The 26,831-nt window shown below is 39.7% G+C and overlaps 1 protein-coding gene across 5 annotated transcripts in view; it reads left to right on the top strand.

Moving 5' to 3' along the window:
- The first annotated feature begins 170 nt into the window (after positions 1-170).
- SLC26A5 (solute carrier family 26 member 5) overlaps positions 171-26,831 on the top strand; it is a 32,511-nt gene continuing 5,850 nt past the window's right edge. For 2 of the 5 annotated variants that reach the window (XM_018068072.3, XM_018068073.3), the window contains exons 1-14: positions 171-437; positions 11,325-11,542; positions 13,121-13,260; positions 16,071-16,181; positions 16,726-16,889; positions 17,413-17,577; positions 19,018-19,170; positions 20,395-20,477; positions 20,572-20,719; positions 22,463-22,576; positions 22,880-22,957; positions 24,355-24,450; positions 25,207-25,313; positions 26,293-26,362. In XM_018068072.3, coding sequence (XP_017923561.3) covers positions 11,388-11,542; positions 13,121-13,260; positions 16,071-16,181; positions 16,726-16,889; positions 17,413-17,577; positions 19,018-19,170; positions 20,395-20,477; positions 20,572-20,719; positions 22,463-22,576; positions 22,880-22,957; positions 24,355-24,450; positions 25,207-25,313; positions 26,293-26,362 — 1,584 coding nt within the window. In that variant the 5' untranslated portion in view covers positions 171-437; positions 11,325-11,387. Of the gene's footprint in view, positions 438-11,324; positions 11,543-13,120; positions 13,261-16,070; positions 16,182-16,725; positions 16,890-17,412; positions 17,578-19,017; positions 19,171-20,394; positions 20,478-20,571; positions 20,720-22,462; positions 22,577-22,879; positions 22,958-24,354; positions 24,451-25,206; positions 25,314-26,292; positions 26,363-26,831 lie in introns of those variants that run through there. The other 3 variants (XR_001920086.1, XR_001920085.1, XM_018068074.3) reach the window with 3 other exon arrangements.

Raw genomic sequence — 26,831 nt, forward strand, 5'->3', positions numbered from 1 at the left:
GGCAGCACCCACGCCGCTGTAACTGCAGAACACGCGGAGCACCAAAGAGGAAACCAGGGGGAGGTTGAGAGATCAGTCATTTCCTTGTGGGGTGGCCGCGACCCTCCGGCTTCGCGCTGCGGGCTGCCGCTTTGGGTCGGAGCGACGACTCTCCCGAGAAGTCTTGTAATAACAAGAAATAACTGCTTTGCACTTTATTGCACCAGCTTCAACCCAAAGATCTTCAGAACCTTTCCCAAACCTCGATTGAACTATTCCCTCCATCGCACTCCCCCCACCCCCGGCCCGCCTCCTGCGCCTCCAGTTTTCAGTCACAGAACAAGATTTTGCCTTTCCCTATGTCAGTGTTTTTCAAGTTCTGGTTCGCGAACTGTGGGAACATTTTGAACTCCTTACAAGGGATCAGTGAAGGCAACTAGGAAAAACCAGCCAGAAAAGTAAGTAGGCTTAAAATTTGCTGTGTTCATGCCCATGCTGCTATTGCAAAACTTTGAATTGTCTGAACATTGAAATATGGTTGAAAGCTGTTCTCAGGATGCGTTGAAATTTCAGATAAGCCAGGCAGCTGGAGGTAGTCCAGTAGTAAGGAAAAGGAGAAAACATTAGATTACTGCAATTATTTCTGCTCATGATTGAGCAGAATATACATTCATAATTTTTCACATCTATTTCAGTAACACAATTGTACAGCATTGGATGTGGATGACTGACAGCACTGGAATTTTTTTGCCTGAAGGTTTCACAAAGGAAGACTAAAATCTGCAAACAGACATTTAAAATGTCTTTTACTAAATGTGCAGTAAAAGGTATTTTGGGTTAACAGGTGTCTTGATTTATATTACAGAATTTTCGTAAGTAAGATGGTGCTTTACTAACCACTGTAGAAATAGAAAAACTAAGGTAATTACTGTACAGTTTCTGAAGCAAGCACATGCAGGTGACTTGCACTGAATTAACCCTGTGGGGATCAGCTCTTACCTTCCTCAAGGGGTAGTAATCACACTTCAAAATACTTGGTTTATGGCAGTGCTAAACCTTCCTAAGACACAATAGACATTCCAGTTCTGCATTTAGCAGTATTTCCAAAGTGAAGTATTTTATCAGTTGTCTTGCACTGTATTTGTGAAACATCTCTGAAATAGGATGTGGAAAAGGTATAGGGAGAGATGGAGTTTCACACATGCAAAGCTGCTGTTGGTAGCTGATAAAGCATATTCATTTGCAATAGCATTTACCTCCTTCTACAGGCTTGAGGATATTTAATTCAGCAGTCTCGTGCTGAAAGCTTCATGACATTTAAAAGTATATTTGTGGGGGGAGTTGGGGCAATATTGGGTTATATCTGGAATTAGATTTCACTGAAGGAAAGCTCTTAGTCCAGTAAGAAAAAAAACCTGCTGCTACTTCCATGCCTGGATTCTGATCACTAAACTGTATTTTCTCTGTTTGAGTAATCTGTATGGGGCTGATATGGCTTTTAATTTATACTGTAGAAACTCTGGGCAGGGTAACAGTTTTTTTAAAGGCTGATATAATTAAAAAAAGTGAAGATGACTGAACATGAACCAGGTGAGAGGCCTAGAAAATGGTGACATTTTTAGCCTCTGCCACAAACTGAGCCCTGTTTTCTAAGCTGAGTGCTTACTGAAATGCTCTATTGGGTTCAGCCATCAGCTCTTAAAACTTGAAGCACTAAACAACCACTGAGTCTTGCCTTTTGTTTGTAATTTCTAGTCCATTACTGTTGTTCGAATCAGTTTTTCATAGGTATAGTAGTCTGGCCACCAGAATGCGATGCTTTTAGAACTTAAATATTCCAAAACCACATGGACAGTTGGTTATTATTTAATGTGATGCTAAAATCATGCAGTACTGAGGCACAGGTCTAGCACATGGCTGCAGTACAGTTGTTCTTTTGCTATCAACTTGATAAACAACTGAACATGTGTTTATCGGCTCTATTATTGTAGTATAGGCAGACCATTATTGTCTTAAACTACTATTTATTTGGGCTGTAACTGTAGCCTGTGTAAATGTGACCAAGGCTTCTGTGCAGCCAGTGAATTGCCCAGAGAAGCACAGAGTCCTTTGAGCTCTGCTGCCTCTCTTGGTCTGTATCTGATGAACTGCTGACTGCTATTTTTTTTCTATTTTATCACTGATAGAATTTTTCCATAAGAACTCATTTTCTGAGTGATGTGTTTTTCTGTCTGGATCATTTGGTAGATTTGCAGCTTTTAGCAGAAGACGACCGTGCTGAAGCTAAAACCCTTGAGTTCTAATTAGCCTATTGAGTTCCCAGTTAAGTTTCATGAATTAAACACCTGCCTTATTCTGATGAGTTTCTTTCCCTAGATCTGTCAGCCAGCAGAATGTTGTCCTGCTAGATCCTATCTCCAGATAGTCCTTCTCGATTGTTTTTCTAATATGGCTACAAGATGTGCCATTGCTGTTATTTTATAATTAGTTATCTGTAGCTTTTTGCTGCTCAGGAGTATAAGCAGCAGTGAAGTGCAGATCTTGTAGTTATTTTCCATGTGCCCAGGTAGTGAGAAACCTGTAGACAAAGAGACAATATCAGGTATTTCCATGGATCTGAAGATATGGCTGTAAGTTTGTGCTGGCAGTTGAATGAGTTTTGTAGTCAGTTGCCTTTATAGGATTTAGATTTTATTTATAGTTGTAAGAGTACACATGAATCACTAGCCTATGCAGAAGCTTGGAATACTGTTCTCAAAAGACTTGCATTAACTATTTCTATTATTTTGTGGAAGACCTCCCATGTGACAAACAATAGTGTGATTGCCTTCTTGGAAGTTTTTTTACAGTGAATCTGTATTTTTACTGCCTGGGTGGAATCTTTTTCTCTGGCCTTCACTGAAAACTTCCCAGTTTTGCACAAGTGGTGGATTGAGTTTTACTGCTCTGCTTTGGCTGTTGCATACCATTTTGTATGTCCGGTGGTGTTTGTGTTCTTGTGTTGCTGAGAGTTACTGGGGGTTTTTTTAGCTAATTAATAGATTATAATCTATTAATTGAAAACCTGAGATTCTGACACATAGACTGGGCTAGAGGTCAAATTGCACATTTTCATTTATTTTATGGAAATCAGGTTCTGAGGCAGGGCTGGTACTTTTGAGAACTCCTCAAAAATACTCTCATAACTAACCTCTCATCCGAGGTCAGATGGGGCTTTGTGCAACCTGGTCTAGTGGAAGATCTCCTTGCCCATGGCAGAGGGGTTAGAACTGGATAATCTTTAAGGTCCCTTCCAAATCAAGTCATTCTATGATTCTAAAGCACAGACAGAATTGTTCAATGCAAATAAAAGATTGCAGTGTTTGTTTAAAACGTCCTTGTTGGAGTTCAGTCTAGTAGGGCCAGATCAATTAAGCTCAATTAAGGATTGAGCTGAGTAGGCATTAACAAAATTTCGACTTGAGACACCTGCTTTTCATGGAGCAGAATTCAGAACTCCATATACCATCTAGGAGAAAACTTGGGCTGCTACTCAGAGGTGCCCAGTGGAGCTGCCTATTCCTGTTCTCCCAGAGCTCTGCTGACCTCGGGCGTATCTGAAGAGTTACATCGGCAGCAAAGCTACAGATCTTTCATCGATGCAGGCATCTGTAATATCTTCTCTGAATACAGAAGTTTTGCTACTGCTGTTGTAATTTCATGGCATAACATCATTCAAGGGCTTTCACAGAGAAAGCTAGACCTGAGTTAATTTACCACTTTAGCATGTTGGCATCTAACTAGGCATCTCCTGCTTTACCAGGATCCTGCCATAACTTTGTAGTTTTGACATAACATTGTTTTCTAAGCCGTCCCTATTTCTTTCAGGTTTACTATTTCTTTACCTTCTGTCTCTGGTCCATTGCATTTTTCATTTTGAAATTTTGCACTATACTTTTTTTCTTGTTTTCAGGTCTGTATTATATGTGTCTGGATTTGTTTCTCTGCCAGTTTCACGTTTAAAAAAAAAAACTTAAGACCTTTTTTTTCACTGTGACATTGCAGTGCTATTGATGGTGCTTCATTTATGTCCGTATAGCTGAACAGGTGACCTGAGCATTTAACTAACTGCAGATGTAGTGAGTCTGATTTTTCTATTTCTCTGCTTTCTGATGACATTTGGTTCTTTTACATATGTGTTCCTGAGAAAGGAAGGTTCTTGCAAGAAGAAGTCATAAGAAAATTACTCAATGAACCTTTCTTCATTTCATTTGATGATCCTCAGCCCAGATACCCTTGTTGCTCTCCCCGTTCCTTCATCATGACACCTTGTTTCAGTGTTAGCTCTTGCAGGAAACCATTCAGTTAGGGTTCTGCCAAACACACTTGAAGAGTCAGTTGGAAAACTCTTCAGCTGTATAAGGGTTGGACTTTTTCCTTGTGCAGTTAAGAATAGCCATGGGGCTGTCTCATATTAAAATGTGAGCTCTGTCATCAGCCACAGAAGAAATACAAAGCCATAAGATGAGCTCCAAATAAAGCAGGGGGTTGCTGTGAAATACTTGTTAGAGAAACTTCTCTACATGTTCATTTTAAATGAAATTTAAAATTTACAATATTTCAAGGAAAAGCAGTGTTGGCCTATGTTTGTTGTGTACTCATGACCTTTGTATGTAACCTTGGCATCAAGAGGTTGAGGAAGGTTATTCCCACTGTCTGGCATTCACCTTCAGACCATGAAGCAGCACTCTTAAGTACATAGGAGACAGGAGAACACTATCACTTGGATAATATTATCTTAACCAAGCAACGGTTGCATAAATGGGGACAGGATCTGTCCTAAGTCACATCCTGCTCATGTAGGATTTGGTTTGATACCTAGTCCACTAAAGATATACACAGAAAACGTGTTATAAAGTAGCTCCCAAGAATCCAAATGCAGATCCTAACATGGACAGGGAAGTTGAACTTTTCTCTCAAAACTATTAGGAAGAGAGTTGCAGCTCTGATAAATGGTGCTACTACTTTCCCAGGGAGTGGCTTCCCTACGCTGAAGTTTTGTTTCCTTTCAGAAACAGCAGTTTTTCAGGAATTTCTTCAGGCGTGGCAATGGCTGTAGCCTGTTCTGCAGAGGGACAGATCCTTTCAGAAAGTGTTAAGAAGAGAGCCTTCTAGAGGATCCTTGGAGACTTTTCAAAACCTTACATTAGTTAAGTTTTTCAGCAGTGAAACTGGAATATAAATTTACAATCCCATACTAAACCCCCTCTTCTTCCCTCTTCTCAACCCAGTCATTTTCTCCTGTGACCACACTGTGTTTTACTATCCTTCAGCTTCCTCTCTGACTTGAGGTTTGCAGTGTAAACATGATGACTGAAATAATTTTGGTTATAAATAACAACCTTCTATTTTTTTTGTTGTTTATTTTTAGCTTGATGCAGCACTTGAGAGGCTAGTGATGTGGTTCATGAAGCAGACACATGGGGAGAACTCTGTTGGTGCCTTTTCTGCAGAAGGGAGTGTGTCACAGAATCATGTGACTTCTCCTTTCTGCACAGATACTTGTTTCATGTCTGAGTGTTCCACTTTGCCTCAAAAGTTGAACCAGCTGCTAGAGAGCATTGGTGCACTGAGATAACATGAAGTATAGAAATTATTCTGGCTGAATGTGATATGTATGCATTATCTTGGTTTATGTTCTCTCCTGTGATCAACTGGAGCTTTGTGCTGAAGACTGTTCCAACAAAGTTTTTGGCAGTGGATTATCTCTGGAAAAATGAAACTGGCTAATGATTACCTGTCTCTGGGGTGGTGAACATTCTTATCAGTCTGTTTAGGCACAGCAAAGGGGTCATCACCCATGATACTATTCTGATTAACTTATCTGATTCGCTGTCAGTAGCAACTGCTTTTGACAAGGGGAATGAGGATGGCAGTTCAGACCCAAGGTCGTTGAAGTCACAAAAAGCAGGAGTAGGAATGATCATACTGACATGGGTTCTCATGGTTGTCAATGTGTTTGCACTGGAAACAGAAGCCATCTCTTATCTATATCTCAGAGGAAAGGAGACCAGTGTTCTGCTGCTCAAAGTGCTCCAGGTGTTTGTCATGTGGAATTGATTAAACAGCTCAATCATCCTAATAGGTTTCTAAAACATTCTCTTGTTGAAAACAAACATAAGATTGCTGGTTGATAAGAGATACCATTTAGATACTAATGAATTCATTAGTCCATGGAGTAAATCTTTGGAGGCTAAGGTATTTTTTAGCAAGGAACATGAAATATAAATTATCCCTTATCAGTTACATAATCTTTTTTTTATATTTAGAAATATATATGTCTGATTTGTTAACATTTTGAGAGACACCTCACATGTTATTATTGTGCTCTTTTCAGTGGATATGATCAGTTTATTAGAGGAAAATATATCATACTGAATCCAACAGCCTGAGGAAAGTGAGGCTGCTGCTCCATATCCCCAGATCCAGCCAGGCTTAAGGCTGAAGATGTATTGCCCATAAACACACACACAGAACAAATGTACACAACATATTTACATTTAGACATGGCAAGTCATGCAGATGAGGCAGGCAACACCTTCCTTGTCCCCCTCCCCTCTCTGGCTAAGCAGGATGGAGATCCAATAGTAAGAGTATATGTACCTATGTAGAGATACACACACAGGGTAGATCCCTCCAGCACCTAGGCTCAGACACCCAGTCTGCCCAGTAGCTACTTCATCCCTTCTCCCCAGTGCTGGCAGCTGGACATGTGAGCCCTCAAGGCTGTAGCCCCACTCCAGTTGTTGGTACGGACCATCACATCACATGTGCGCACATGGGACTGGTCAGGACTTCCAGGTCCCAAGAGCTGCCCCCACCCCGTGCTCTTACTCTTACAGATAGGCATGTGCTTTCACACCCTGAGCAGGCAGGGATTGCCATGGTCCCATAGCTGACCCTCATGTGCTGCTCTGGACTGGTGAAGGTGAGCTTTTGATAGGCTGATGGCTCATGCGGTGGACCCGGCAGTAGCCCAGCAGGGTATTATCGACTCTCCATTCTGCTGTTGTTCCTCTGGGTAACTCTGTGGGTGTGCAGAGAAGCTTTTATCATACAACCCAACACAGTTTATGTAGCCATCTGACCTTTCTGTGAAGAGTGTAAATTTTGCCTGTTTAAAAGCTGCATAGAAATTTAAGGTCTTGGTTTTTTTTATTTCTTTTTATTTTCCCCAAAATTTCACTACTGGAGTTCATTTCTTAGATTAGGATTTACACAAGGAAAATTCTGTTTGTTTCACAAGTTATTTCTAAATTTGAGAAGTTTTACATGAAAGCTTCAGGTCTAGACAATCCAGTCGTTAGTGGCTTTAGTGGGAGTAACGGAGGAGGAACGAGGATGATAAGCACAGTCCAAGAAAACTAGAAGAACACATTCCTTATGACCTCACCCAGTCATTTTACACCTTTGTGCTTGTTTTAAAAAACAAAACTTTGTACATATGACTCAAAGGGAAAAGTGGAAGGGCATAGGGCACTGGGGAATGAGGGCAGAGAGAAAAGAAAGAAATGAACGAACATGTGGTTCCTAAAATCACCTGGGTCTGTGTCTCACCTCTTCAGACAGTTGGAACAGACCTTGCAATAACTCTGCTTTTCAGTGTACATTTGGCAGAACATATTTTGCATAGAGTGGCAGTATTTCCACCGACTCTTTGGGTGATGGCAATCACCTGTATTTGTAGGCTTAAAGATACAAAATACTTCATGGACTTTGCAGCTCATGATCAAATGTGGAATTTCCTGGCCCAGGACACACTATAACACAGTACTAGTACTGTCCATCTGTGCTTTTCCATTACTTAAAGCAACTCTGTGCTTAGCTACCAGAAGAAAAGTTTTCTGTTCTTTTAAAACAGGCAAGACAAGATCTGCCACTGACTCTCCTCTGTTACATTAGGCAGTTCAGTTGCATTCAGCTTCTTTTTTTTTTTTTTTTTTTTATCCCCACAGTTGCATTTTGAATCTAAGGAACAGCAGCAAAATCATCATCCCTATTAATTTTATGACTGCACTCTGATTCATGTGAATTGGATCAAAAATTATTGTCCTCTGCAAGAATCAGTGCAGATGGCTTGACAGCCCTCCTTTATCAGCTAAGATTGGGAAGAGAAAGTACTAAATTATTAGTGAGAGTGTTATAAATTCATGTTTGCTTCACCTTTTTTTTTTTTCTCTAACACCTTCAATTTGATAATAGCAGTAAAGACATGACAGGCCTTTATCAGTCAGATAAAGAATTGCCAACTCATAAGTCTTTTGCATACAGCTTTTAACTACTTCAGCTCAATTCTTATCTGGCTGATAAGAGTAATGGCAGTATTTCTTACAGTTTTTTAACTTTATTCTAGCCATGAAGTTTAAAGGTCGTTCGAGAGCAGTATTGCTCTATCCGCCATTGCCTCTTTCCTTCGGATAAAGGTCTGTGAGTTTTCAGAAATCACAGTGGTAAGCTTTGTCTTCATGAAAATGACAGTACCTTCTTTTGCTCTTCCTCAAGCATTCTGGGAGTGAAGGGCAAGGCTGAGTTTCTGAGCCTTGGATATCTCTGTAGGCATTTTGTCTTAAAGCAAACACTTGGAGAGATACTTCAACCAGTCATGAAATGCTGCCATTTTGCTACTCTGTGGACAATGTGTATCATCTGTTGTAAACACAAACATCTCAATCTTTGCTCAGTGTGTGCTTTTGCAAAAGAGATGGATGATATTAAAGACTTTATTCTTTATTGTATTACTTACAGCTTAGCATGTTCATCTGCATAGGCTTCCTACCATTCTTGCTTGAATTCATGTTACTTGGGATGGTCCATTCTTGAGCCTGGAAGAGGTAATCCTTGAAAATGAGCCAGTCCTCCAGGAGCCTTCTCTTCAGGACCATATCCAATGGGATTCTTCTAAAGCAGGTCCCTGAACAGGCTCTCTTGAAGTCTGGGATTATAAGCCTGCTGCATGTGTTGTTTCTCTCAGGATTCTGAACTCCACCATCTCATGGTCACTGCAGACAAGGCTGCTCCCAGACTTCACATTCCTGACTAGTTCTTCCCTGCTTATAAGTATCATGCCCAGCAGAGCATATCTCCATGTCAGGTCCTCCATCACCCATGGCAGGAAGCACATCACTGCACCTCAGAAGGTTCCTGGGTTGACTGTGCCCCACCCTGATGTGCTGCTCTTCCAGCAGGCACGAAAGTGGTTAAAGTGTCAGCATCACTGGGCAGAAGCTAATACACTGGGATTCATGGATAGCACACTGTCTGTGACTGGGCAAGATGGGAAGTAGGAAGTGCTGTTTGTGGGTAGGTAGACACTGACATGGAAGAAAAGTGCTGTGTATGTTAGTGGTCGCATGTACATCTTGGTGTGAACAGCATTGCTGTAAATATGAAAATGTTATAATATGGAGGTGAGAAAAAAGCCAGAGGGCAGTTCAGATGGAAATTGCTGGTAAAACAATCCTATTCTACTGTTGACTGGATCTAAGTCTGCAGGTAGGAAGAAAAAAGAGTTGTAATTCTAAAAGTTACAGTTTGCTGACACAAGAAAACAACCTACAGCTTCCTCCTGAGGAGAAGAAGAGGGGCAGATGCTGATCTCTTCTCTCTGGTGACTAGTGGCAGAACACAAGGGAATGGCCTGAAGTTGTGTCAGGGGAGGTTTAGGTTGGATATTAGAAAAAGATTCTTCACTCAGAGGGTGGTTGGGTGCCGGAACAGGCTCCCCATGGAAGTGGTCACAGCACCAAGCCTGAGTTCAAGAAATGTTTGGACAATCCCCTCAGGCACATGGTGTGATTCTTGGGGATGGTCCTGTGTAGGGCTAAGAGATGGACTTGATCCCTGTAGGTCCCTTCCACTTTAGTATATTCTGTGATTCTGTAATTCACAAAACGTCATTCAGGCTTCTTGATGAACTGAAACTGTGGAAAGACATAAAAGAAGCCTCAGGAGTACAAAGGGGTACTTGATATGATATTGTTCTTACAATTTCTAAAACAAGTTTTAGATGTTTCACACAATAAAGACTGTGGTGTAAATAAAAAAAATTATAATTTTAGTAAAAATATCCTTTTATGACTGACAATGTAGGGAAAATGTTGCTTAAATAATAATGGAAAATTAAGAGATGCTAGGCTGTGTCTGTCCTAGGAGATAGAGACCAGCAAGAGTGGAAAATTCCAGCAGCTTCATCAGTCTGAAGGCTTAGATAGCAATATCGATATTTTGTTGCTGCTCAGACTGTATTTGCTGAATCAGAACATTGGACCAATCATGGTTACCTTTGTCTGAGTGTTTAGATAGCAATTTGTTTAATTTCTGCATGGTAACCTTTTCCTAGGAAAGTATTGATGTACAGCTAAAAACTGCACACCCCTGGGTGAGCGCCCTTGGTTGAAGGCAAACACATGCTTAAGTGACTTGCTGGACTTGAGCCCAAGGGCCTTGTTCATGATTATGGCTCTGTTTCCCGTTGTACTCACGTTCTGTCATCAAATGCAGCACTAGCCAAGCATCTCTGCTTAACGATACAGCAGCCCTGTCATTTTGCTCATAATTTGGAGTTATGTTTCTTGCCCAGTATTTCTAGAAGCAGCCAACATGGGGCAAAGGAATTAGCAGCGTGTCTCCTAAATATGTTAAGATGTTGATGGCACTGAATCAGACAGACCAATAGGTCTTTACAAACCTTCTGGCTAGTTTTAAAATTGTGCACGTCTACTGATTCCTGTTTTCATGGGTGCAGATTGAGAACAGCAGTAAGTGGCACATCCATTGAAATAATAATTGTTCGGAAGTAGTGAATTGTGCATCCTTGAGATGCTCTCTGGAAAAAGAAGCCTCTGAAACTGAGGAAAAAACAGGTGAATGAATGCAGGAAGCAACTGAACTATCTGGAAGAAAGAAGTAGGTTTCTGAGTGTTAAAATCTGAGTTCTGCCTTTTGGAGATGGATATGCCAGTGTGTGAGTAAGCAGGAAGTAACTCAGCAATAATGTCCCTCCAATAGTGACGTATGCTTTAAAAACTGAGGGAAAATCCAGGTAAGCATGAATAGAAACTTCCAACTTTGTTTCAGCTATTATTTACAGAGCAATTAATGCAAAACTTTCTTTACCCAAGAGAAGCACAAATTAATGGCTTCCATATACTAAAGACTGCACGTGGTTTATTTTCTTACTGATGTTACAGACTATTCAGTTAGACTGTAGTCACAGTTCTTGTCTCTAGCTTGTCAAAATACATTATTTGAAAGGAAATGCCAAATCTGATGTTAAAAAAGCAATGAAACTTAAATTTTGTCTTCAGTCAGGTTTTTCAGTGAAGACTGTGGAACTGTTCTTCCTTGACTCCTGCTGTGTGAGATCAGCTATGGAACATGCTCAAGAACATGAAGCATGTCCTGAACAAACTCAGAGGTATTGTGTAGAGAGACCAATATATAACCAAGAGCTCTTGCAAGGACAGCTGCACAGGCGACAAAGAACACCTCAGACTTTAAAGCAGAAGATTGCACATTCTTGTCGGTAGGGTTTTGTCTTATCTTTTATTTTATTGGTTAGAAATACTCTAATTCTTAATTGATGCATGCACATAGCTGATAATCTCTTCAAAGAAAACTAAAAGATAAAAACACTAATTCTTTGATTATTCAGCAAAACTGTGAGGGAGTTGTATATGTGTTTTTAATGTTAATGCATAACTGTATTAGAAAATGTTGGATACAGTAGTTGAATTGACTTCATCAAAGTGCAAAGGGAAAATATGCCTCATAGGAATGTGAAGTATTGGTCAAATCACATGACATGAATTCATGAGACCCAGAGAAATATCTGTCCTTTTTACATGGAAATACTTACAGCCAAATTTGTGCTTCACATGATCCTTTCACAGAAGAATGTTGAAGTATGACAGTTGTGTAGAAATCTAAATTATAAGTCTAATAAGGTCTTACTAAAGGCATTCTGTAGCTTTCAATTAACTGCCTTGGAGTCTTAAGTATCATTTGGTTAGACATGAAATGTCTTTAATTGTATTTCTCTTGTTCCGTGGTACCAGAGAATAGTGAAACTTACTCTAGTTAAGTTCTCATTAGCTTTATGTTTATCCATGCTTCATTTGCAGAGTTTATTCAATTTGTTGCTCAAACTTATCTGTCCTGAATAAAAAATATGTGGATCAAAATGCTCCTGACCCATGACTACTTGTGATACAGTTGCTTAAACATGGGAAGTGTGGATGACTCTAGTTCCTCTCTCACTTGTAGCAACAAGCTTCTTCACTACGCAATTTAGTCCCATGAGAATTTAGAAATGCTAACAAATCCCTGCAAGTCTCTTGCAATTCCCCGACACAGAAAAGCATTTATACGATTCAGTGTTATGTTTTTACCCAAGGTTAAACTTATCACAGTAAGTATGATGCATGGCAGTACTGGATACAGATATTTGTTTCCTGGCTTTATTCATTTGTCCCGAGTCAGGGTTTCAAAAGGTTGCTAACTCTGCTAAGAGCCACAGCTTCAGTGCCTTTCCTTTCTGGATGAAGAAGGGTTATGTTCTCAAATTGCCTTAAAGGCAACCTGTCAGTGCTAGCAGTGACAGTAACAAGTACTAGTTAAATTAATAGATTCAGGTTTTTTAAAGCATAATGATATAAAATGTTATAATCAAACAAGTATAAAGCACACAAATAGTAAGTGGGAGAAAGCGCTGCAAAGTACTCTGATGAGTGAAAGCCACTATCAGAAAGCAAGTTATCCTTGGGGGATTTTTACTAGGAATGATCTCAGCAAAAAGTGTTGTGTGTCTGTTCAGTTGTGCATGGGCTGGAACAGTTTCACTTCCCACTGACCTGCAGCCTCTCAAGACTGTCATTCTCTTCTCCAGTTCCATAAAGTTTGTGAACGGCACCAACATGTGATTAAGTGCTAAATTAACTGAAGGCATAGTTGTTTGTGCTTAAGCTTGTCCAGAAATAAATGTCATCAGGAGCCTGAGCCTGCCTTTAATGAAGCTGTTTTCCTGCTAAGGGTGAAAGACAATTTTTTTCAACCTGTTTGTCTCCTGCTAGTGTCTAACTTTCTTTCTGCTTTGTATTTTCAGTTGTACTTCTAAGAAAGCCAAGTCTCATCTTTACAGTTTCTTACCAATTTTAAAATGGCTTCCTCGTTACCCAGTGAAGGAATACTTATTAGGAGACATTATCTCAGGTGTAAGCACTGGAGTTATGCAGCTTCCTCAAGGTGAGTGTACCTCTGGATTTAATTATCCCTTCTTTGCTTTTTCTGTGTGTGCTTTTATGGTAGTGCTTGGCTCCCTGAACCAGGTGCTCCTGAGAACAAGATGTGTATCTCAGGTGTGTGTGGAGACCAGTATGGCATTCTACAGACCAGCCCATCATGATGATTCCCTTAAAACTGCAAGTCAGTGATATGCAGCAAGCTCTGAAAGAAGCTTCCTCTCTGATCAATACCCACAGCTCTCAGTGACAGAACAACTTTTCACAGTTTGTGTGTCTAAAGTTTTGCAGAATGTACCCAATTATGTACTGATCTCATCCTTCTGCAAGTCATAGCAAATCCTACAGAGGGGAGCAATGTCTAACAGACCTCTAGAGAATGTTTCAGGAGAGCAACTACTGTAAAGTAACCAAACTAAATTCAACCAGAGACTGCAAGACATGCAAGAATTCAAAGACTCATCCCTCTTTTTCTCTTAAGGCTAGAAGCTGGAACCATAGTAGTGGGCAGTGATTTACATGGTGGAAATAAATCAAAAGTGTCTTCTATGGAAGACAAAGAGAAAGCCAGTGTTCACCATTCTGTTCTTGATGCGTGGAGCAGTGGAATTAAGCATATATAAGTTTACTTGTGTGTTGACTTATTTCACATTTGCACCTTGCTTGTTCCTCTATAGGTTGAGGAAGGTCTGAAAAATTAATCTGTAAATCCAAGAAACCTAGATTTTAGTAGGTGGTAACTCAGTAAAACAGAGAAATAACTTAGTCTGTGTAGTTCATTTATTTCTGTAGCTTCCTGGTTTTGTGTAAATTTTATAATTAAGGTTATTTTTTTTACATGCATGTAAGCATCAGCTTATCTTAAACTGATAACTGGTTAACTGTCAGGGAAATCTGTCATCTACTAGACACAAACATTACCAGTTGAATACTGAAACAGAATTTAGGACCAGATAAGGACACTAAAATTTAAGTGGTCAGCAGTGAACTTTATACTTAATTTTGTGACTCTGTTTTAAAGTAAACATTATTCATTTGATGACTGCAAACATGCCCTTAAACTGCTCCTAATCTTTCCCTTTCTAAAAAGACAAAAGTCGAACTTTTATTTTTCTGGAATGGATGTAACTAAAGCAAACATGAATTCAAAGAATACTGGGAATTATTCCAGACAGAACTACAGTGACCACGGTGTTTAAGCCTGACTCTTATCAAGTCAATATCTTTTTTAGTTCCTTGGCACTGACAGCCTTTAAAAATGCCAATATAAATGAAAGAAAAGGAATAAAAAAGTATTCATATCAGGAACTGCACATGGACCCACCCTCCCAGTTTTGAGACCACTGATTTTCAGATCTGGTCACTTTTGCTGTTAAGTTCAGCATCATGTTAAAGGCCAGGCTGTTACAGTACAGACTGTTTTGATGATACTGTTGTCATGAGGGGCAGAGAACATATGTGGGATGAGTTTCAGAAGTACATAATGAAAAGCTCATTGCTGCAAGACAATAAATGGTACCCCCAGTCCAGTTCTAGTAGGAATATGAACTCTTGGCTAGGACTGAGACATTTCTTAGGGCATGAGCAAGGCCCTGTCTATGAGTTATAGAACAAGAGCATGTGGATCCCTGCACAAAGGATCTTGACAGAAGATCCCTTCCTAGTTTAGTTCTTTTGTTGTAACCTGATGCTTTGTCTCCCAATTTAAATTAATAGGGAGAGGTGTTTATGGGTATCACTGGCTTTCCATGGTGGGTGAACCTTTGCTTCCTTTTGTAATTGTACTGGGCCATTGAGCCTTTTGGTGCTAATGTGTACTAGTCTGTCCAAGTGTGGTAAGAGCACACAACTTCCTCAGGTCTTACCAGCCTGCATCTGTGAAGGTGCAGAAGAACCAGGCCAAGCCAGGACACAAGGTTTTCTCCTTGAAGCCCATTTGTTCTGTTGTGGTGTCTTAATTCTCATTAACACAAGCTTGTAGAACTATGGATTTTGCTGGAACTGCTTGGGACAGTTACATGTCATATCACATGGTGCTTGTGAGCCTTGTCCCATGAGTCACACAGAGGGGGGAGCACCATGGAAAGTGTCCCTTCCCTGGTGTCCCTTAGAGCTGTTGTTCTGTTACTGTGCTTGCCAGTCCTCCCTGCCAAGAGGAACAGTGTGGATTGAACTTCCACTGCATGGAACTGGGCAGGGCTTAATGACAAAAAGGACTTCATTTTTGTCAGGGGTACCAGGCTGTATAACCTCTATGACCTTACAGATTGACAGAAATGGTTTTACATTTTTTGAAGTATGTTTTGTGGAAACTGTTATGTCATCCCAGTCATTCTGTGGTGAGGGAGGAGGGAAGTGTTTAATCGGTTATAGGTTACCATGAGCATGTCTGATCAGAAAAAGAGGAGAAAATCAAACACGTGGTAATGGGTATTTGAGTGTTTCTAATCACAGTCTTTGGCAGATGAAAACAAAAGCAACAAAAATTGTTTGTTGGCTGTTAAGAAGTACTTTCTCCCACAAAGGCGAAACAGTGAGTGCCCAGGTGCACAGATGTACACGCAAACACTCACACCTGCAGTGCCTGTAATTAGGGACTTTGGTTTCCTGGCTCAGCCCATCATGTTTCTAGGCACTGCCCTAGAGTATTATGCACATTAAAGAATATTCCCTGCAAGACCTCATGTTTTTTTAAACCTGTGACAAGTCACTAGATTTCCTATTGAGTTCAGTTATAGTAGGCTTAAATCCCTTTGCTTCAGATGGTTTCTTTATGTTGTTTGCTTAACATACATGTTTGTGTCTGTTTTCTAGGTTTAGCCTATGCTTTGCTGGCAGCTGTTCCCCCAGTGTTTGGCCTATATTCTTCATTTTATCCTGTTTTTCTATATACCTTTTTTGGAACATCCAAGCACATATCAATAGGTATATCTGTATGGATAACTGAAAGTCTGTCTGTGTGTATGTGTTTAATAAAGTTGTAAAAAATAAAATTGGAGAAATACAAAGTGTAGTTATTTTCCATAAATTTAAATTAGGGCAAATAGGAGAAACACAAATGTGTCAAACATAAGCAGTGCTTTTTATTGTTAATTTATCTGCTCCAATTGGAAAGGAATGTAAGAACATCTTTTATCAGATTAGATCTAGAAATGTGAGCTCCTGACCTATAATTTCATCACTGCAATCAGTTGTCTGTATGGCCAGGATGAATCTTTAATTTGCATAATAGAAACTGAGATGGGAAAAAAAATGATGGTATTTACTTACTGCAGAGGTGTGTATTCACCATCTAACTAGCCTTAATGGTGCTAAGTACTGGAGCAGATTTGGAGACTAAAAAGAACATTATTTAGATAGAAAATTCTGTTTTAGTTTAATTCCACACATCTCTTAATAAGAACCACTCCTTAGAAAAAAGAAATTGCCAGGATTTTAGCTAATTATTTTCCTCTCCCTCTTATTTCAGGCACCTTTGCTGTGGTTAGTATGATGGTTGGTGGTGTTGCTGTGAGAGAAGTGCCTGATGAAATGATTTCTCTGGATTTTAATTCTACTAATGTTACAGATGCTAGGGATACCAGAAGGGTGCAGGTAGCCGTGACTCTCGCCTTTCTTTCAGGAATTATCCAGGTACGTGCTCACAGTTTGCTGTAAGGGCAAGTTCAGGTGCTGCTGCTACTGCTGGTTCGTGGTGGATCCCCTGTCAATAGACTCGTGCTTCTGCACTGCCCTGTGTGGAGCACAGGCTGCCTCAACAGGAATGGGGAGGGATACATTGGAGGCAGGTCTTTGGCACCTTGCTGGACTGGGAAAATACGGGATCCTCTCCCCTTTCTTTTTTTCCTATCTCATCAGAAAAACTTAACCTCATGTTCTCTAATCTGTCCATAAATGCACATATGTTTGTCCATAATATGTTTATGGACATAAATACATATGTTTACTCATTTCCCACATTGCACCTGCCAGTGGCATGGAAGATTCTGTGCATTGATGGCTGCTTACAGAACTGTGGCTTTAGAAAAGTTCAGGTTTGCCTGATCTGGCTTGGGCATTGAGGAAAGAAGTGGTGTCTTGTGCCCTGTGTGCTATATTTGGGTTGATGTTCAGGCTACATGGGAGTCACATGGCTAATACTTCTCTTCTGCATTAGTTGTGTTTAGGTTTCCTTCGATTTGGATTTGTGGCCATCTATCTAACGGAGCCTCTGGTGCGAGGATTTACTACTGCAGCTGCAGTTCATGTCTTTACTTCTCAATTAAAATATTTCCTTGGCATCAAGACTAGCAGATATAGTGGACCCCTCTCAGTTGTATATGTGAGTATCTGCGTTTACTAAACATGCAAATTCTGCTTTGTCTGGATCTAGTACTTAAGCTTGTTCCTGTTTTTTTTTTTTTATTATGTTGCCACTAAGTAGAATAATGCTTCAGTATTGAAAACTGGATGTGAAGTCTTTAAGTGCCACAGCAATATGTGAATATCTGAAAGTGCAACTCAAGTGTGACTTCATAGATCAGCACAATCTGAGATGGGCAGATTTTAGGATGCTGCTGAATGTAGTTTTATGATATGAACAGATATTGTTCATTGAAGTCTCTTGTACGCTGGGGGAAAATGTGCTACTGAAGTGCTTCACTGTAGACCAGGCATGTTTTGCAGAGCTAGGAAATATGATTCTCAGAACCTTTCCACTCCTGAATGGAAGAAAAGGGAAAATCTGAGATGTCTGTGAAAACCTCAGCCTTTGAGCAGACTGATGGCTGAGCAATAATGAAGCTTTAGGATTTCCACTACGGGTAGGCTATAGAAAATACTTTGTGGAAATCTTTTGGTATGTTTGTGCAGATATAACAAACCTTCTGGAAACAAGTCTGCATTAATGATTAATTCCAAAATTTGCTGTTTAGTTCACTTATCTGAGAACCAGACAAACTAATTGCCAAACAAATAGGAGGAAAGATTTACATTTAAGACGTATGCTACCAGGACATCTTGAATGTATAATATCCTGACAACTGCTGTGATTTTCCATCTGCTTAAAGAAGAGTATGTTCATCTTCTTTCAAAGACTTCTTCAGAGGTTATTTATTTGTTTGTTTATTTGTTTGTTTTAATGCAGGAGAAGAAGGAGGAGTGATTTGCATGGGGAATCATTTACCCTCTAGCAACTTGGGTGTACCAGCAAGCCTTCTTTTCTAACATCCTTTTAATAGTGTTTTCAATTAAAATGTATTTGGAATAATGGCCAGTTCAGCAGTGTTGCAGGATCACTGTTATTTAATCATATTGTTATGGTAACCTCAGTGGTTGTATCAGCAGCTTTATTGTTTTAGAACAGTTTATGCAGCTCTAAGTAGATGTGACTTGCCAAAGAATATTTTAAGGTATTAAAAGGAGTTTGCATTTATTGGTTTCAGGTAGCTGCCAATGTGAAATATGTGTGAAAATGTTGAGGATAAGAGGCATGATTGAGACTTTTTCCCCTTTTATAGTTTTTTCTCCAAATTTTTGCCCCCTCTGGGGGGGCAAAAAGACTGATGTAAATGATTGCAAGTACATCTCTCTCACTGAGATACTCTGGTCTTCTGTGTCTTGTGGGAACAATGGGAATTTTGGTGAGGCACTGGTTCATTGTGGTTATAAATGCAGAATAAAACCAAAGCAAAAAGTACTGTGTAATTTGCTCATTTGTGGCAAACTTCCATGAAGATTATATTTCCTTAAGAATAATTATGATGCTTCTGTTGTGTTGCAGAGCATAGCTGCTGTGCTTTCAAATATAACAATGACCAATATTGCTGCCTTGATTGTTGGATCAACATGCATTGTTCTGTTGCTGATTGGCAAGGAAATCAATGACCGGTTTAAGAAGAAGCTCCCGGTTCCTATTCCCATGGAGATCATTGTGGTAAGCCAGTTGTGAACTTCTGTGGCTAAATTGTATAGCTTTTCTAAAGCTGTGGAAACTATCTCATGTTCTATCATATCTTACTGAGCTTGGGAGTAACTTCTGTGGAACATAATTTGTTTGAGCCTTGATCCAGTCAAAGGTTTGGATACTCTTAAAATTAAGGACTGGCGTGGCCAGATGGTTGGCATAAAGTCCCAAAGAAGAATTGAAAAGCAGTTTAAATACCCATAGTCCTCTATGGCAATGGGTAGATATGTTTGTTATAAAACCCTCTCTATCCAGGAGTTTGGGCACCTGAGTGGGTCTCTACAAGACAGACCTCTGAGAAGCATTTCCCACTTGGAGTCCAAGAGCTCAGAAACCCCTCCTGAAGGAAGGTGCTTCCAGATGGCTGTTCAGAGGTTCTGCAGGGCTTGCTCACTTTTTGAAATGCAGTAGTAGAAAGAAGAACAGGAACCAGCAGGACTTACTACTTAACCTTCCTTTCCCTGCTTCTGAGGCTGGTAACTGACTGCAGCACTGATTCTGTTTCAAACAACTGTTCTTAAAATACATGGATAAAGCAAACCACTTAATACACATAAAGCCTACATCTCAGACAACCATTCACCTTTAAAAGGGATTGGATTTAAAAATTAGTTCTTCGATAATTAGTTCCTAGAGCTCTCAAACAACCTGCACAAAATGGAGTCAAGAAAGGGAATAACTGAAGACACAAAGAAAAGGGATGCTGGTGAGACAAGAGAGAGGTGGTGTAATAGAGTATTGCTTGATAGTAAGGCAGTCACAAAGTGATATTAGACCTGTTCCTTTCTCTGTTGGCGCATCAGTTCTCTTTATAGATAGCAGGCTGTGCACATAAAAATAAGGCAGTGCACACAGGCATGAATGTCCTTGCATTTAATTTTTCCAAAACGCTAATCTACCTGAGCTTGGCTCAGGCAAGGGGAATTTGAGTGATTCAGATCATACCATAGCCTGTTCCATTTAACTGTTTCCAAAAAAAACTTTATAAAATCAGGATGAGTTGGATGCGATGGATGGAAAATTGAGATGATTCCTCCTTTTTATCTGCTTTTTTAGCCTCTAACTCTTAAAAAACTGATTGACAAATAAATGTAATCCCTTGTATGTATTACTCATAATCAGCTAACGTTTATATTTCTTCAGGTGGCTTTACTTCTCTTTAGACAATGTTTACATGTGTTTGTGGATTTTTAGGTCATTATTGGCACAGGAGTTTCAGCTGGAATGAATCTGAATAAGTCATACAAAGTTGATGTTGTTGGGAATATTCCTCAAGGGTAGGGATGATACATTCTTATCAAAACTATACCTTTTCTGTATTACATGTAGTTTTTATTATATTAACTTCTAATTATTTATTTCATCTCCAAGGTTACGTGCACCAGCAGTTCCTGAGATTCAGCTCATCCCAGCAATATTTGTGGATGCACTAGCAATAGCAATAGTTGGATTTTCAATGGCTGTATCAATGGCCAAGATCTTTGCCCTTAAACATGGTTACACCATCGATGGGAATCAGGTAAAAGCAGTGAGGTTGCTTTGCTGAGAATTCTCAGAGGCACCTTTGTGCCGTAGTTGAAGTAGAGTGGGATAATGGCAAAAATGTTTTGGGTTTTTTTGTAATAGTGGAATTGGGTCAGGCTTTTGGCCTACACATTTAAAGGCCAGTAATTATTTTAAGTTCTTCTGACTGTGTTTAAATAACTCGTTTCACTTTTAGCTTCATTTTGGGAAAGTTGCTTCTGTTACACTTGGACATGTGCATGAATATTAATTGTTGAGACAGACATTACTTGACTTTGCTGTCCTGTTGGACATTTTCTCTGCTGTCTGTAACAGAACAAAGCATGGAGTTCCCATGTGATAAATACAGAACCTTACAGATAAATACAGAGTGTCAAAGAACTACTGTCTAGGGTTTAGAAGTTCCAATGAAGTTTTATAGTTTCTTCTTATTCCTATCCATTCCAAATGAGTGACTTATTTTCTGGGGCAACAATTGGCCCTGTCCACTACTTAGCATTCTGATCATGGTTTGAATAACAAGGACTATATTTAGGGACTCCTTAAATCTAAAATGATATCTCATCCTCACCTACTCTGTCCTTTCTGTGCAATTTAGAATAAATATTGGAGTTGGATTATTTGTCAATACCATTGTAGTGTCAAGGGAGACAAAGAGTCTCCCTTGTAACATTTCCTAGAGCATGCATCTGATGCAGCACAGATCAGCTCTTCCCCCTTCTCAAAATTAGTCTTCCACTGAGAGTAAATGGACTTTAAATGACTTCTACCTGCAGAGTTCTACATCTGATCAGACGCATCTCATCCTTAATGTCCTTGTTCTCTGTTACCCAAAGAGAGAAGAGGACAAATCTGTGGCTGCATGAATGGAATCTGCTCTATTTATGTTAAAGTAATCATCACTGACCTGAGTTAAGCATCTAGATCTTTTCCTCAGGAGGTGCCAGATGCTGCTTCTCCTGGGTGTTAAACTGTAGAACTCCTTGTCACAGTATGCAGTGCATGCAAAGTGTTTAAATGAATCAAAAAAAGGATTTTCAAATGCAAAGAGAAAAACTCATTGAGAACTATTGAAAATGTACGACACAAACCAGTCACAAATAACAAGAGGCAGAGTAGCCTGGGGAGGCTTTGCTACAAGCAAATCATTTCTTAGGCATCAGAAACACAGTGCTGAGGTAGATGGAGCTCTGATCTTACTTATGGTAGTAGTTCTTATGTGGGATCTTCCTGATGAAGCAGTGGACACACGTTTGGATTTTTTCATGTAGAGCAGTGGATTACCATCCATGGAAACATAGGCAAGGCTGCTTGTGGTTTTTAAACACATAGTTTAGGGTGGGAAGCAAAGAATAGTTTTTGCATGAGAAACCATTTTCCATGTATATTCAGGGTTAAAATTCAAATTCTCCCCATGCTGAAGGAATCCTTAAACCAAGCAATGCTGTCATTCATTTTCGTTTTCAGACTGATTCATTCCTGTAACATTTAGAGATGGAAAATGTCTCCCATATTTCATCAAAGACTTTATTTAACAGATGATTTAACATGCATCAACTTCTGCATGTGTGAGAACCACAAGTATAAGGTGCAATTAGGTTGCTTATTCTCAGCAATGAAGTTGCTAGAAAGCACTGTAAATAAGATGTGGTTGTTAATATGTATGGATAGCTCCAGCTGTGTACAGCTGCAAGGTATGACTGCCTCTGAGTTCTTTTTGCTCTATTGTTTAACACAGGAACTTACTGCCTTGGGAATATGCAATTCTGTGGGGTCGTTTTTCCAAACCTTTTCAGTCACCTGTTCAATGTCTCGGAGTCTTGTTCAGGAAAGCACTGGTGGAAGAACTCAGGTATGTAAACCCAAATTTTGTGCAAAACAAAGTTTTCTTTCTGGAGCTCCAAAACTAAAGCCCGAAGCTTAGCTAGATAACCGTGTTTCTCTGCCTGGGCCAGAATAAATAACTGGAGTTTCCCCTGTTTCAAATCCAGACTTGGCCAAGATAGAAAGCTAGAAACAGCTAAAATCTGTGAACTGAGAGGGAGAATCAAAAGTCATTTGAACAACTAGCCTTATTGAAAGCACAAGGGATTGCTAATCAGTAATATTGCCCCTTAAGGGCACTTATAAATAATTTCTGGCTTCTTTCGTTCAGATTGCAGGTGCTCTCTCTTCAATTATGGTTCTGTTGGTACTTGTGGCTGTTGGATACCTCTTTGAACCTCTTCCACAGGTAAGGGTGTTTTGCATGTTAGGCATTGCACTGTCAGTGAACAGAGTCCCATGAGTATTGCTTAAACTAGAGATTTTAGGAGGGTTAATAGGCAACATAGTTAGCGCGTGATCCAGAGCCTTTAAATTTTGTATGGATTTTTGCTGTAAGTTAACCTAGAAATAAATAATGTTTTGAAAGATCCAGCATGCTTTTTGTTGTTTTTTTTTAATATTGGATACCCTGGACTCTGTCTTTAGAACATAAAGATGATACCTACAAGCAATTCCCCTTTAAAATTGTTTAGGTTGGAAAAGACCTTTAAGATCATTGAGTCCAGCTGTTAACCCAGAACTGCCAAGTCCACCACTGAATCATGTCCCCAAGTGCCATATCTACATGTCTTTTAAATACCTTCAGGGATGGTGGCTCAACCACTTCCTGGGTAGCCTATTCCAATGCTTGACAACTGTTTCCATGAAGAATTTTTATCCAGTACAAACCTCTCATCCTGTCAGTTTTTACTTGGGAAAAGAGTTCACCTTGCTACACCTTCCTTTCAGGTAGTTGTAGAGAGCGATAAAACCACTCCTGAGCCTTCTTTTCTCCAGGCTAAACACCCCCAGCTCCCTGACTGCTCCTCATCAGACTTGTGCTCCAGACTCTTCCCCAGCTCCACTGCCGTTCTGTGGCCACGCTCCAGCATCTCAATGTCTTTGTTGTAATGAGGGGCCCAAAACTCAACACAGAATTTGAGGTGCAGCCTCGCCAGTGCCACGTACAGGGGGATGGTCACTGCTCTGGTCCTGCTGCCCACATTTGATTGCAGCTTAGGAGTTCTGGATTGATGTTCAAAACTTAAAAGTAATAGCTTGGCCAGTAGAGGGTTGGTGCTGGGTTCAGCATAATGAGTTGGTTTTGCTGCACTTGTACTTGTTTGTATAAAAATATATTTATGTGAATAAGTATAATCTGACTTTTTAAAAAAAAATTGTTTCTGGTGACGTGCAAAGGATGGTACACAATTCCTGTTTCTTTTTATAGAAGTTGGACCTTGAGTTACACCTATGTGACTGTTGCAGGAGTTGTTTCAGTATATTGTAGAGAAACTTGAAACTGAGATTACAATTTACTGCTTCAGGCACTATAAGTGTAGCAGCATGGAGCATAGGCATGTGATTTGTCTTGCTGGGAAAGAGTAAATCAAACTGTACTGAACTAGTTTGCCATTTCTGCAACTGCAGTAAAAGCATATGTCCACTGAACAAAGTTATGGGTTTTTAAATAGAACTTCTGTTCAGTGGACTTATATCAGTTGTACAAAGCATAGAAATACAGTTATTTGTGATACTTTGAAGTTCTTATTTGTCATTGGGTTTATTTTGCTTCTGAAAATTGCATTTGTGTATTGTTCTTAGACAGTGCTGGCAGCAATTGTCATGGTGAACCTGAAAGGAATGTTTAAACAATTTGGAGATGTCACACACTTCTGGAGAACCAGTAAGATTGAACTGGTGAGTAATGCACAGCTCAGTGCCTATATTCCACTACATTGCATTTGTTGCTACTCCCAAAACAGGGTAGAAACTTATCAAGGAGTTACAAATTGGTGTTGCATTGCAGATGACATTAAGACATGATGCTGTAAGTACCCTGGGAGAGTGATCTGTTGCAGACAAGAATATTTTTGTTGTTCAACAATCTTGTAACTCAGGTCAGAAGTAGTTTGGTTGCAGTAAAAGCAAAGCTCTGGCAGTGTTGCTATAGGAACTGCACTGAAGGCTGTGGGAATGTCTGAGAAGAATCTGAAAAACAGAGTAACAAAGAAAACTACTTGAGGGTGTTTGCCATCTTTTAAGATGAACCAAAAACCTGGCTGGAGTGGGACAGAATTAAGAGTGCATTGGAGGGAACATTTTGGTGGCATTTTTCTCCTGGACTGATGGAACTAAGTGAGACACTACTTGTGGGCCTTGAATATTTATTTTTTTAATCCTGAGGTATTTGGAGTCTGATGGTAGCATGGGATTCCTTGGAGAACAGGAGTTAAGGCATTAATATGACAGTTTGTCAGATGTTACTTTAGAGCACCTTGAGCCTTTATGCCCTTCTGAAAGGTTAAGGCAATTCCAGTCTGCTCTCATGATGGATTACACTGTAGCCTATTCCTGAACACAAGTGATACATGGGTTTTGAGGCTGGATTATGCTATTGTTTTTGTTGTTAACAGGAAAGGATGCATAATAATTCAGACCTTCTCTTTGTTTTAGGCCATCTGGGTGGTAGCTTTTGTGGCTTCTCTTTTCCTGGGACTAGACTATGGTTTGCTTACTGCAGTAACGTTTGCAATGATAACCGTTATTTACAGAACACAAAGGTCAGATTTCTTCTTTATCAAAATTAGTGTTTGCTGATCTTCTGTGTGCTTTTGTTTGTTTAAGGGGTGCCGATAAACAGAAGTCCATTCCCCCCTCTTCAACTTCGTGCAGTGTAGAATTTACTTCCTAATGTAGGTCATGTCCTTTGGCTCTGATCCAGGGTTCATATTTTCTTTTTCTGAGAACAAAATTTCTAGAGGGCATGAACTTGCACTCTCAGTAATAAACAGAAGATTTTTGATTTCTTATACTGGTTAATCTTCTTGTTTATTTTTTTTTTATGCTTAGAGTTTGAAAATTTAAATCTACTTGCTACCAATTTCAGTACATGATTATGTTTTGTGTGCACTACTTGTCATAGACAAGCAGAAGTTGTGTCCAGTTATCAGTAGATGAATATTTGGGTATTTTATAAGAAGGTTCTAATTTATTAAAAAAACTGTGCCTGTTCTTGTAGTTTTTCAAGTCACTTCTCCCCATTGAAAGTGACAAAGCTTTTACTGTGAAGCTTTCCAGGTCTACATTGAAATGACTTCTTGCATGTGTGACTTGGACTGTCATGTGAGGCTTCTGGGCTCAAGGTCTGGGACATCTAGGTGGAAACTCTATTAAAGTCTTAGTTTTGGTCTGCATTGGAATGAAAGCAAATTGTGAGATTTTTCACTCTACAGAATAAGATTATTTTTTTGCCATCTCTATACAGTTTTGTTCTTGCAAACAGTAATGTACTTTGCTTTTCAACAAATGACAGCATTACAGTGCTGAGTTTAAAAACTGGTTTTGCACTGACAGAAGCAAACTTCCTTCTTAGTGTGTTCTGCCATAAACTGGTGACTGCATTTGACCGTGTTTAGATACTCTTGTACCCGACAGGCCCTGCTCAACAACCATTTAAAATAAGTTTTAATCAGTATCAAACACTCACTTTTCCTCTTTATAGTTGATAATACTGAAACATTTGTCTCCATTTCTCTCTAGTCCTCAATACAGAATCCTTGGTCAGATTCCTGACACTGACATCTACTGTGATGTGGAAGAGTACGAAGAGGTAGGAATGTGTTCTTCTGCATTGAGGAGTTTAATGTGGTGGAGCAAAGGCAGCTGTGGCAATTTGCTGCTTAGCCCTACCACACTGCACATACAGTGCTGTCTGCCAAGCATTCACCTGTGTTGAAGGGAAAAATGATGAATTTGGTTTTAGTAGTAAAAACTGTTTTGTTCAAAACGTGAGCTCTTTGTGCTGCATGTACATTTGACCAGGAAGTGATCAAAAGTAACTTTTTACTAGTTGCATCGTACTAGCTTGTTCAAAATGGTAAGGTGTATAGGAATACCACTGCTTAAACCTGCTATGTAGATAAGTGCATACCAGACCACCTTCTTTACCTGTGCGTCCGTATTGCATGGAATCCATGGAACACAGGATCCAAACTTGTATGTTCTTCAGAATTGCACAGACTGTTCAAAACACCATCACGCTGCCTCTACTCATCCCTTGCTCATTAAATATGCATAAT

The sequence above is a fragment of the Manacus vitellinus genome, unplaced genomic scaffold (assembly GCF_001715985.3).
Source record: "Manacus vitellinus isolate BGI_N305 unplaced genomic scaffold, ASM171598v3 scaffold_13_pilon, whole genome shotgun sequence".
Taxonomy (NCBI): Eukaryota; Metazoa; Chordata; class Aves; order Passeriformes; family Pipridae; genus Manacus; species Manacus vitellinus.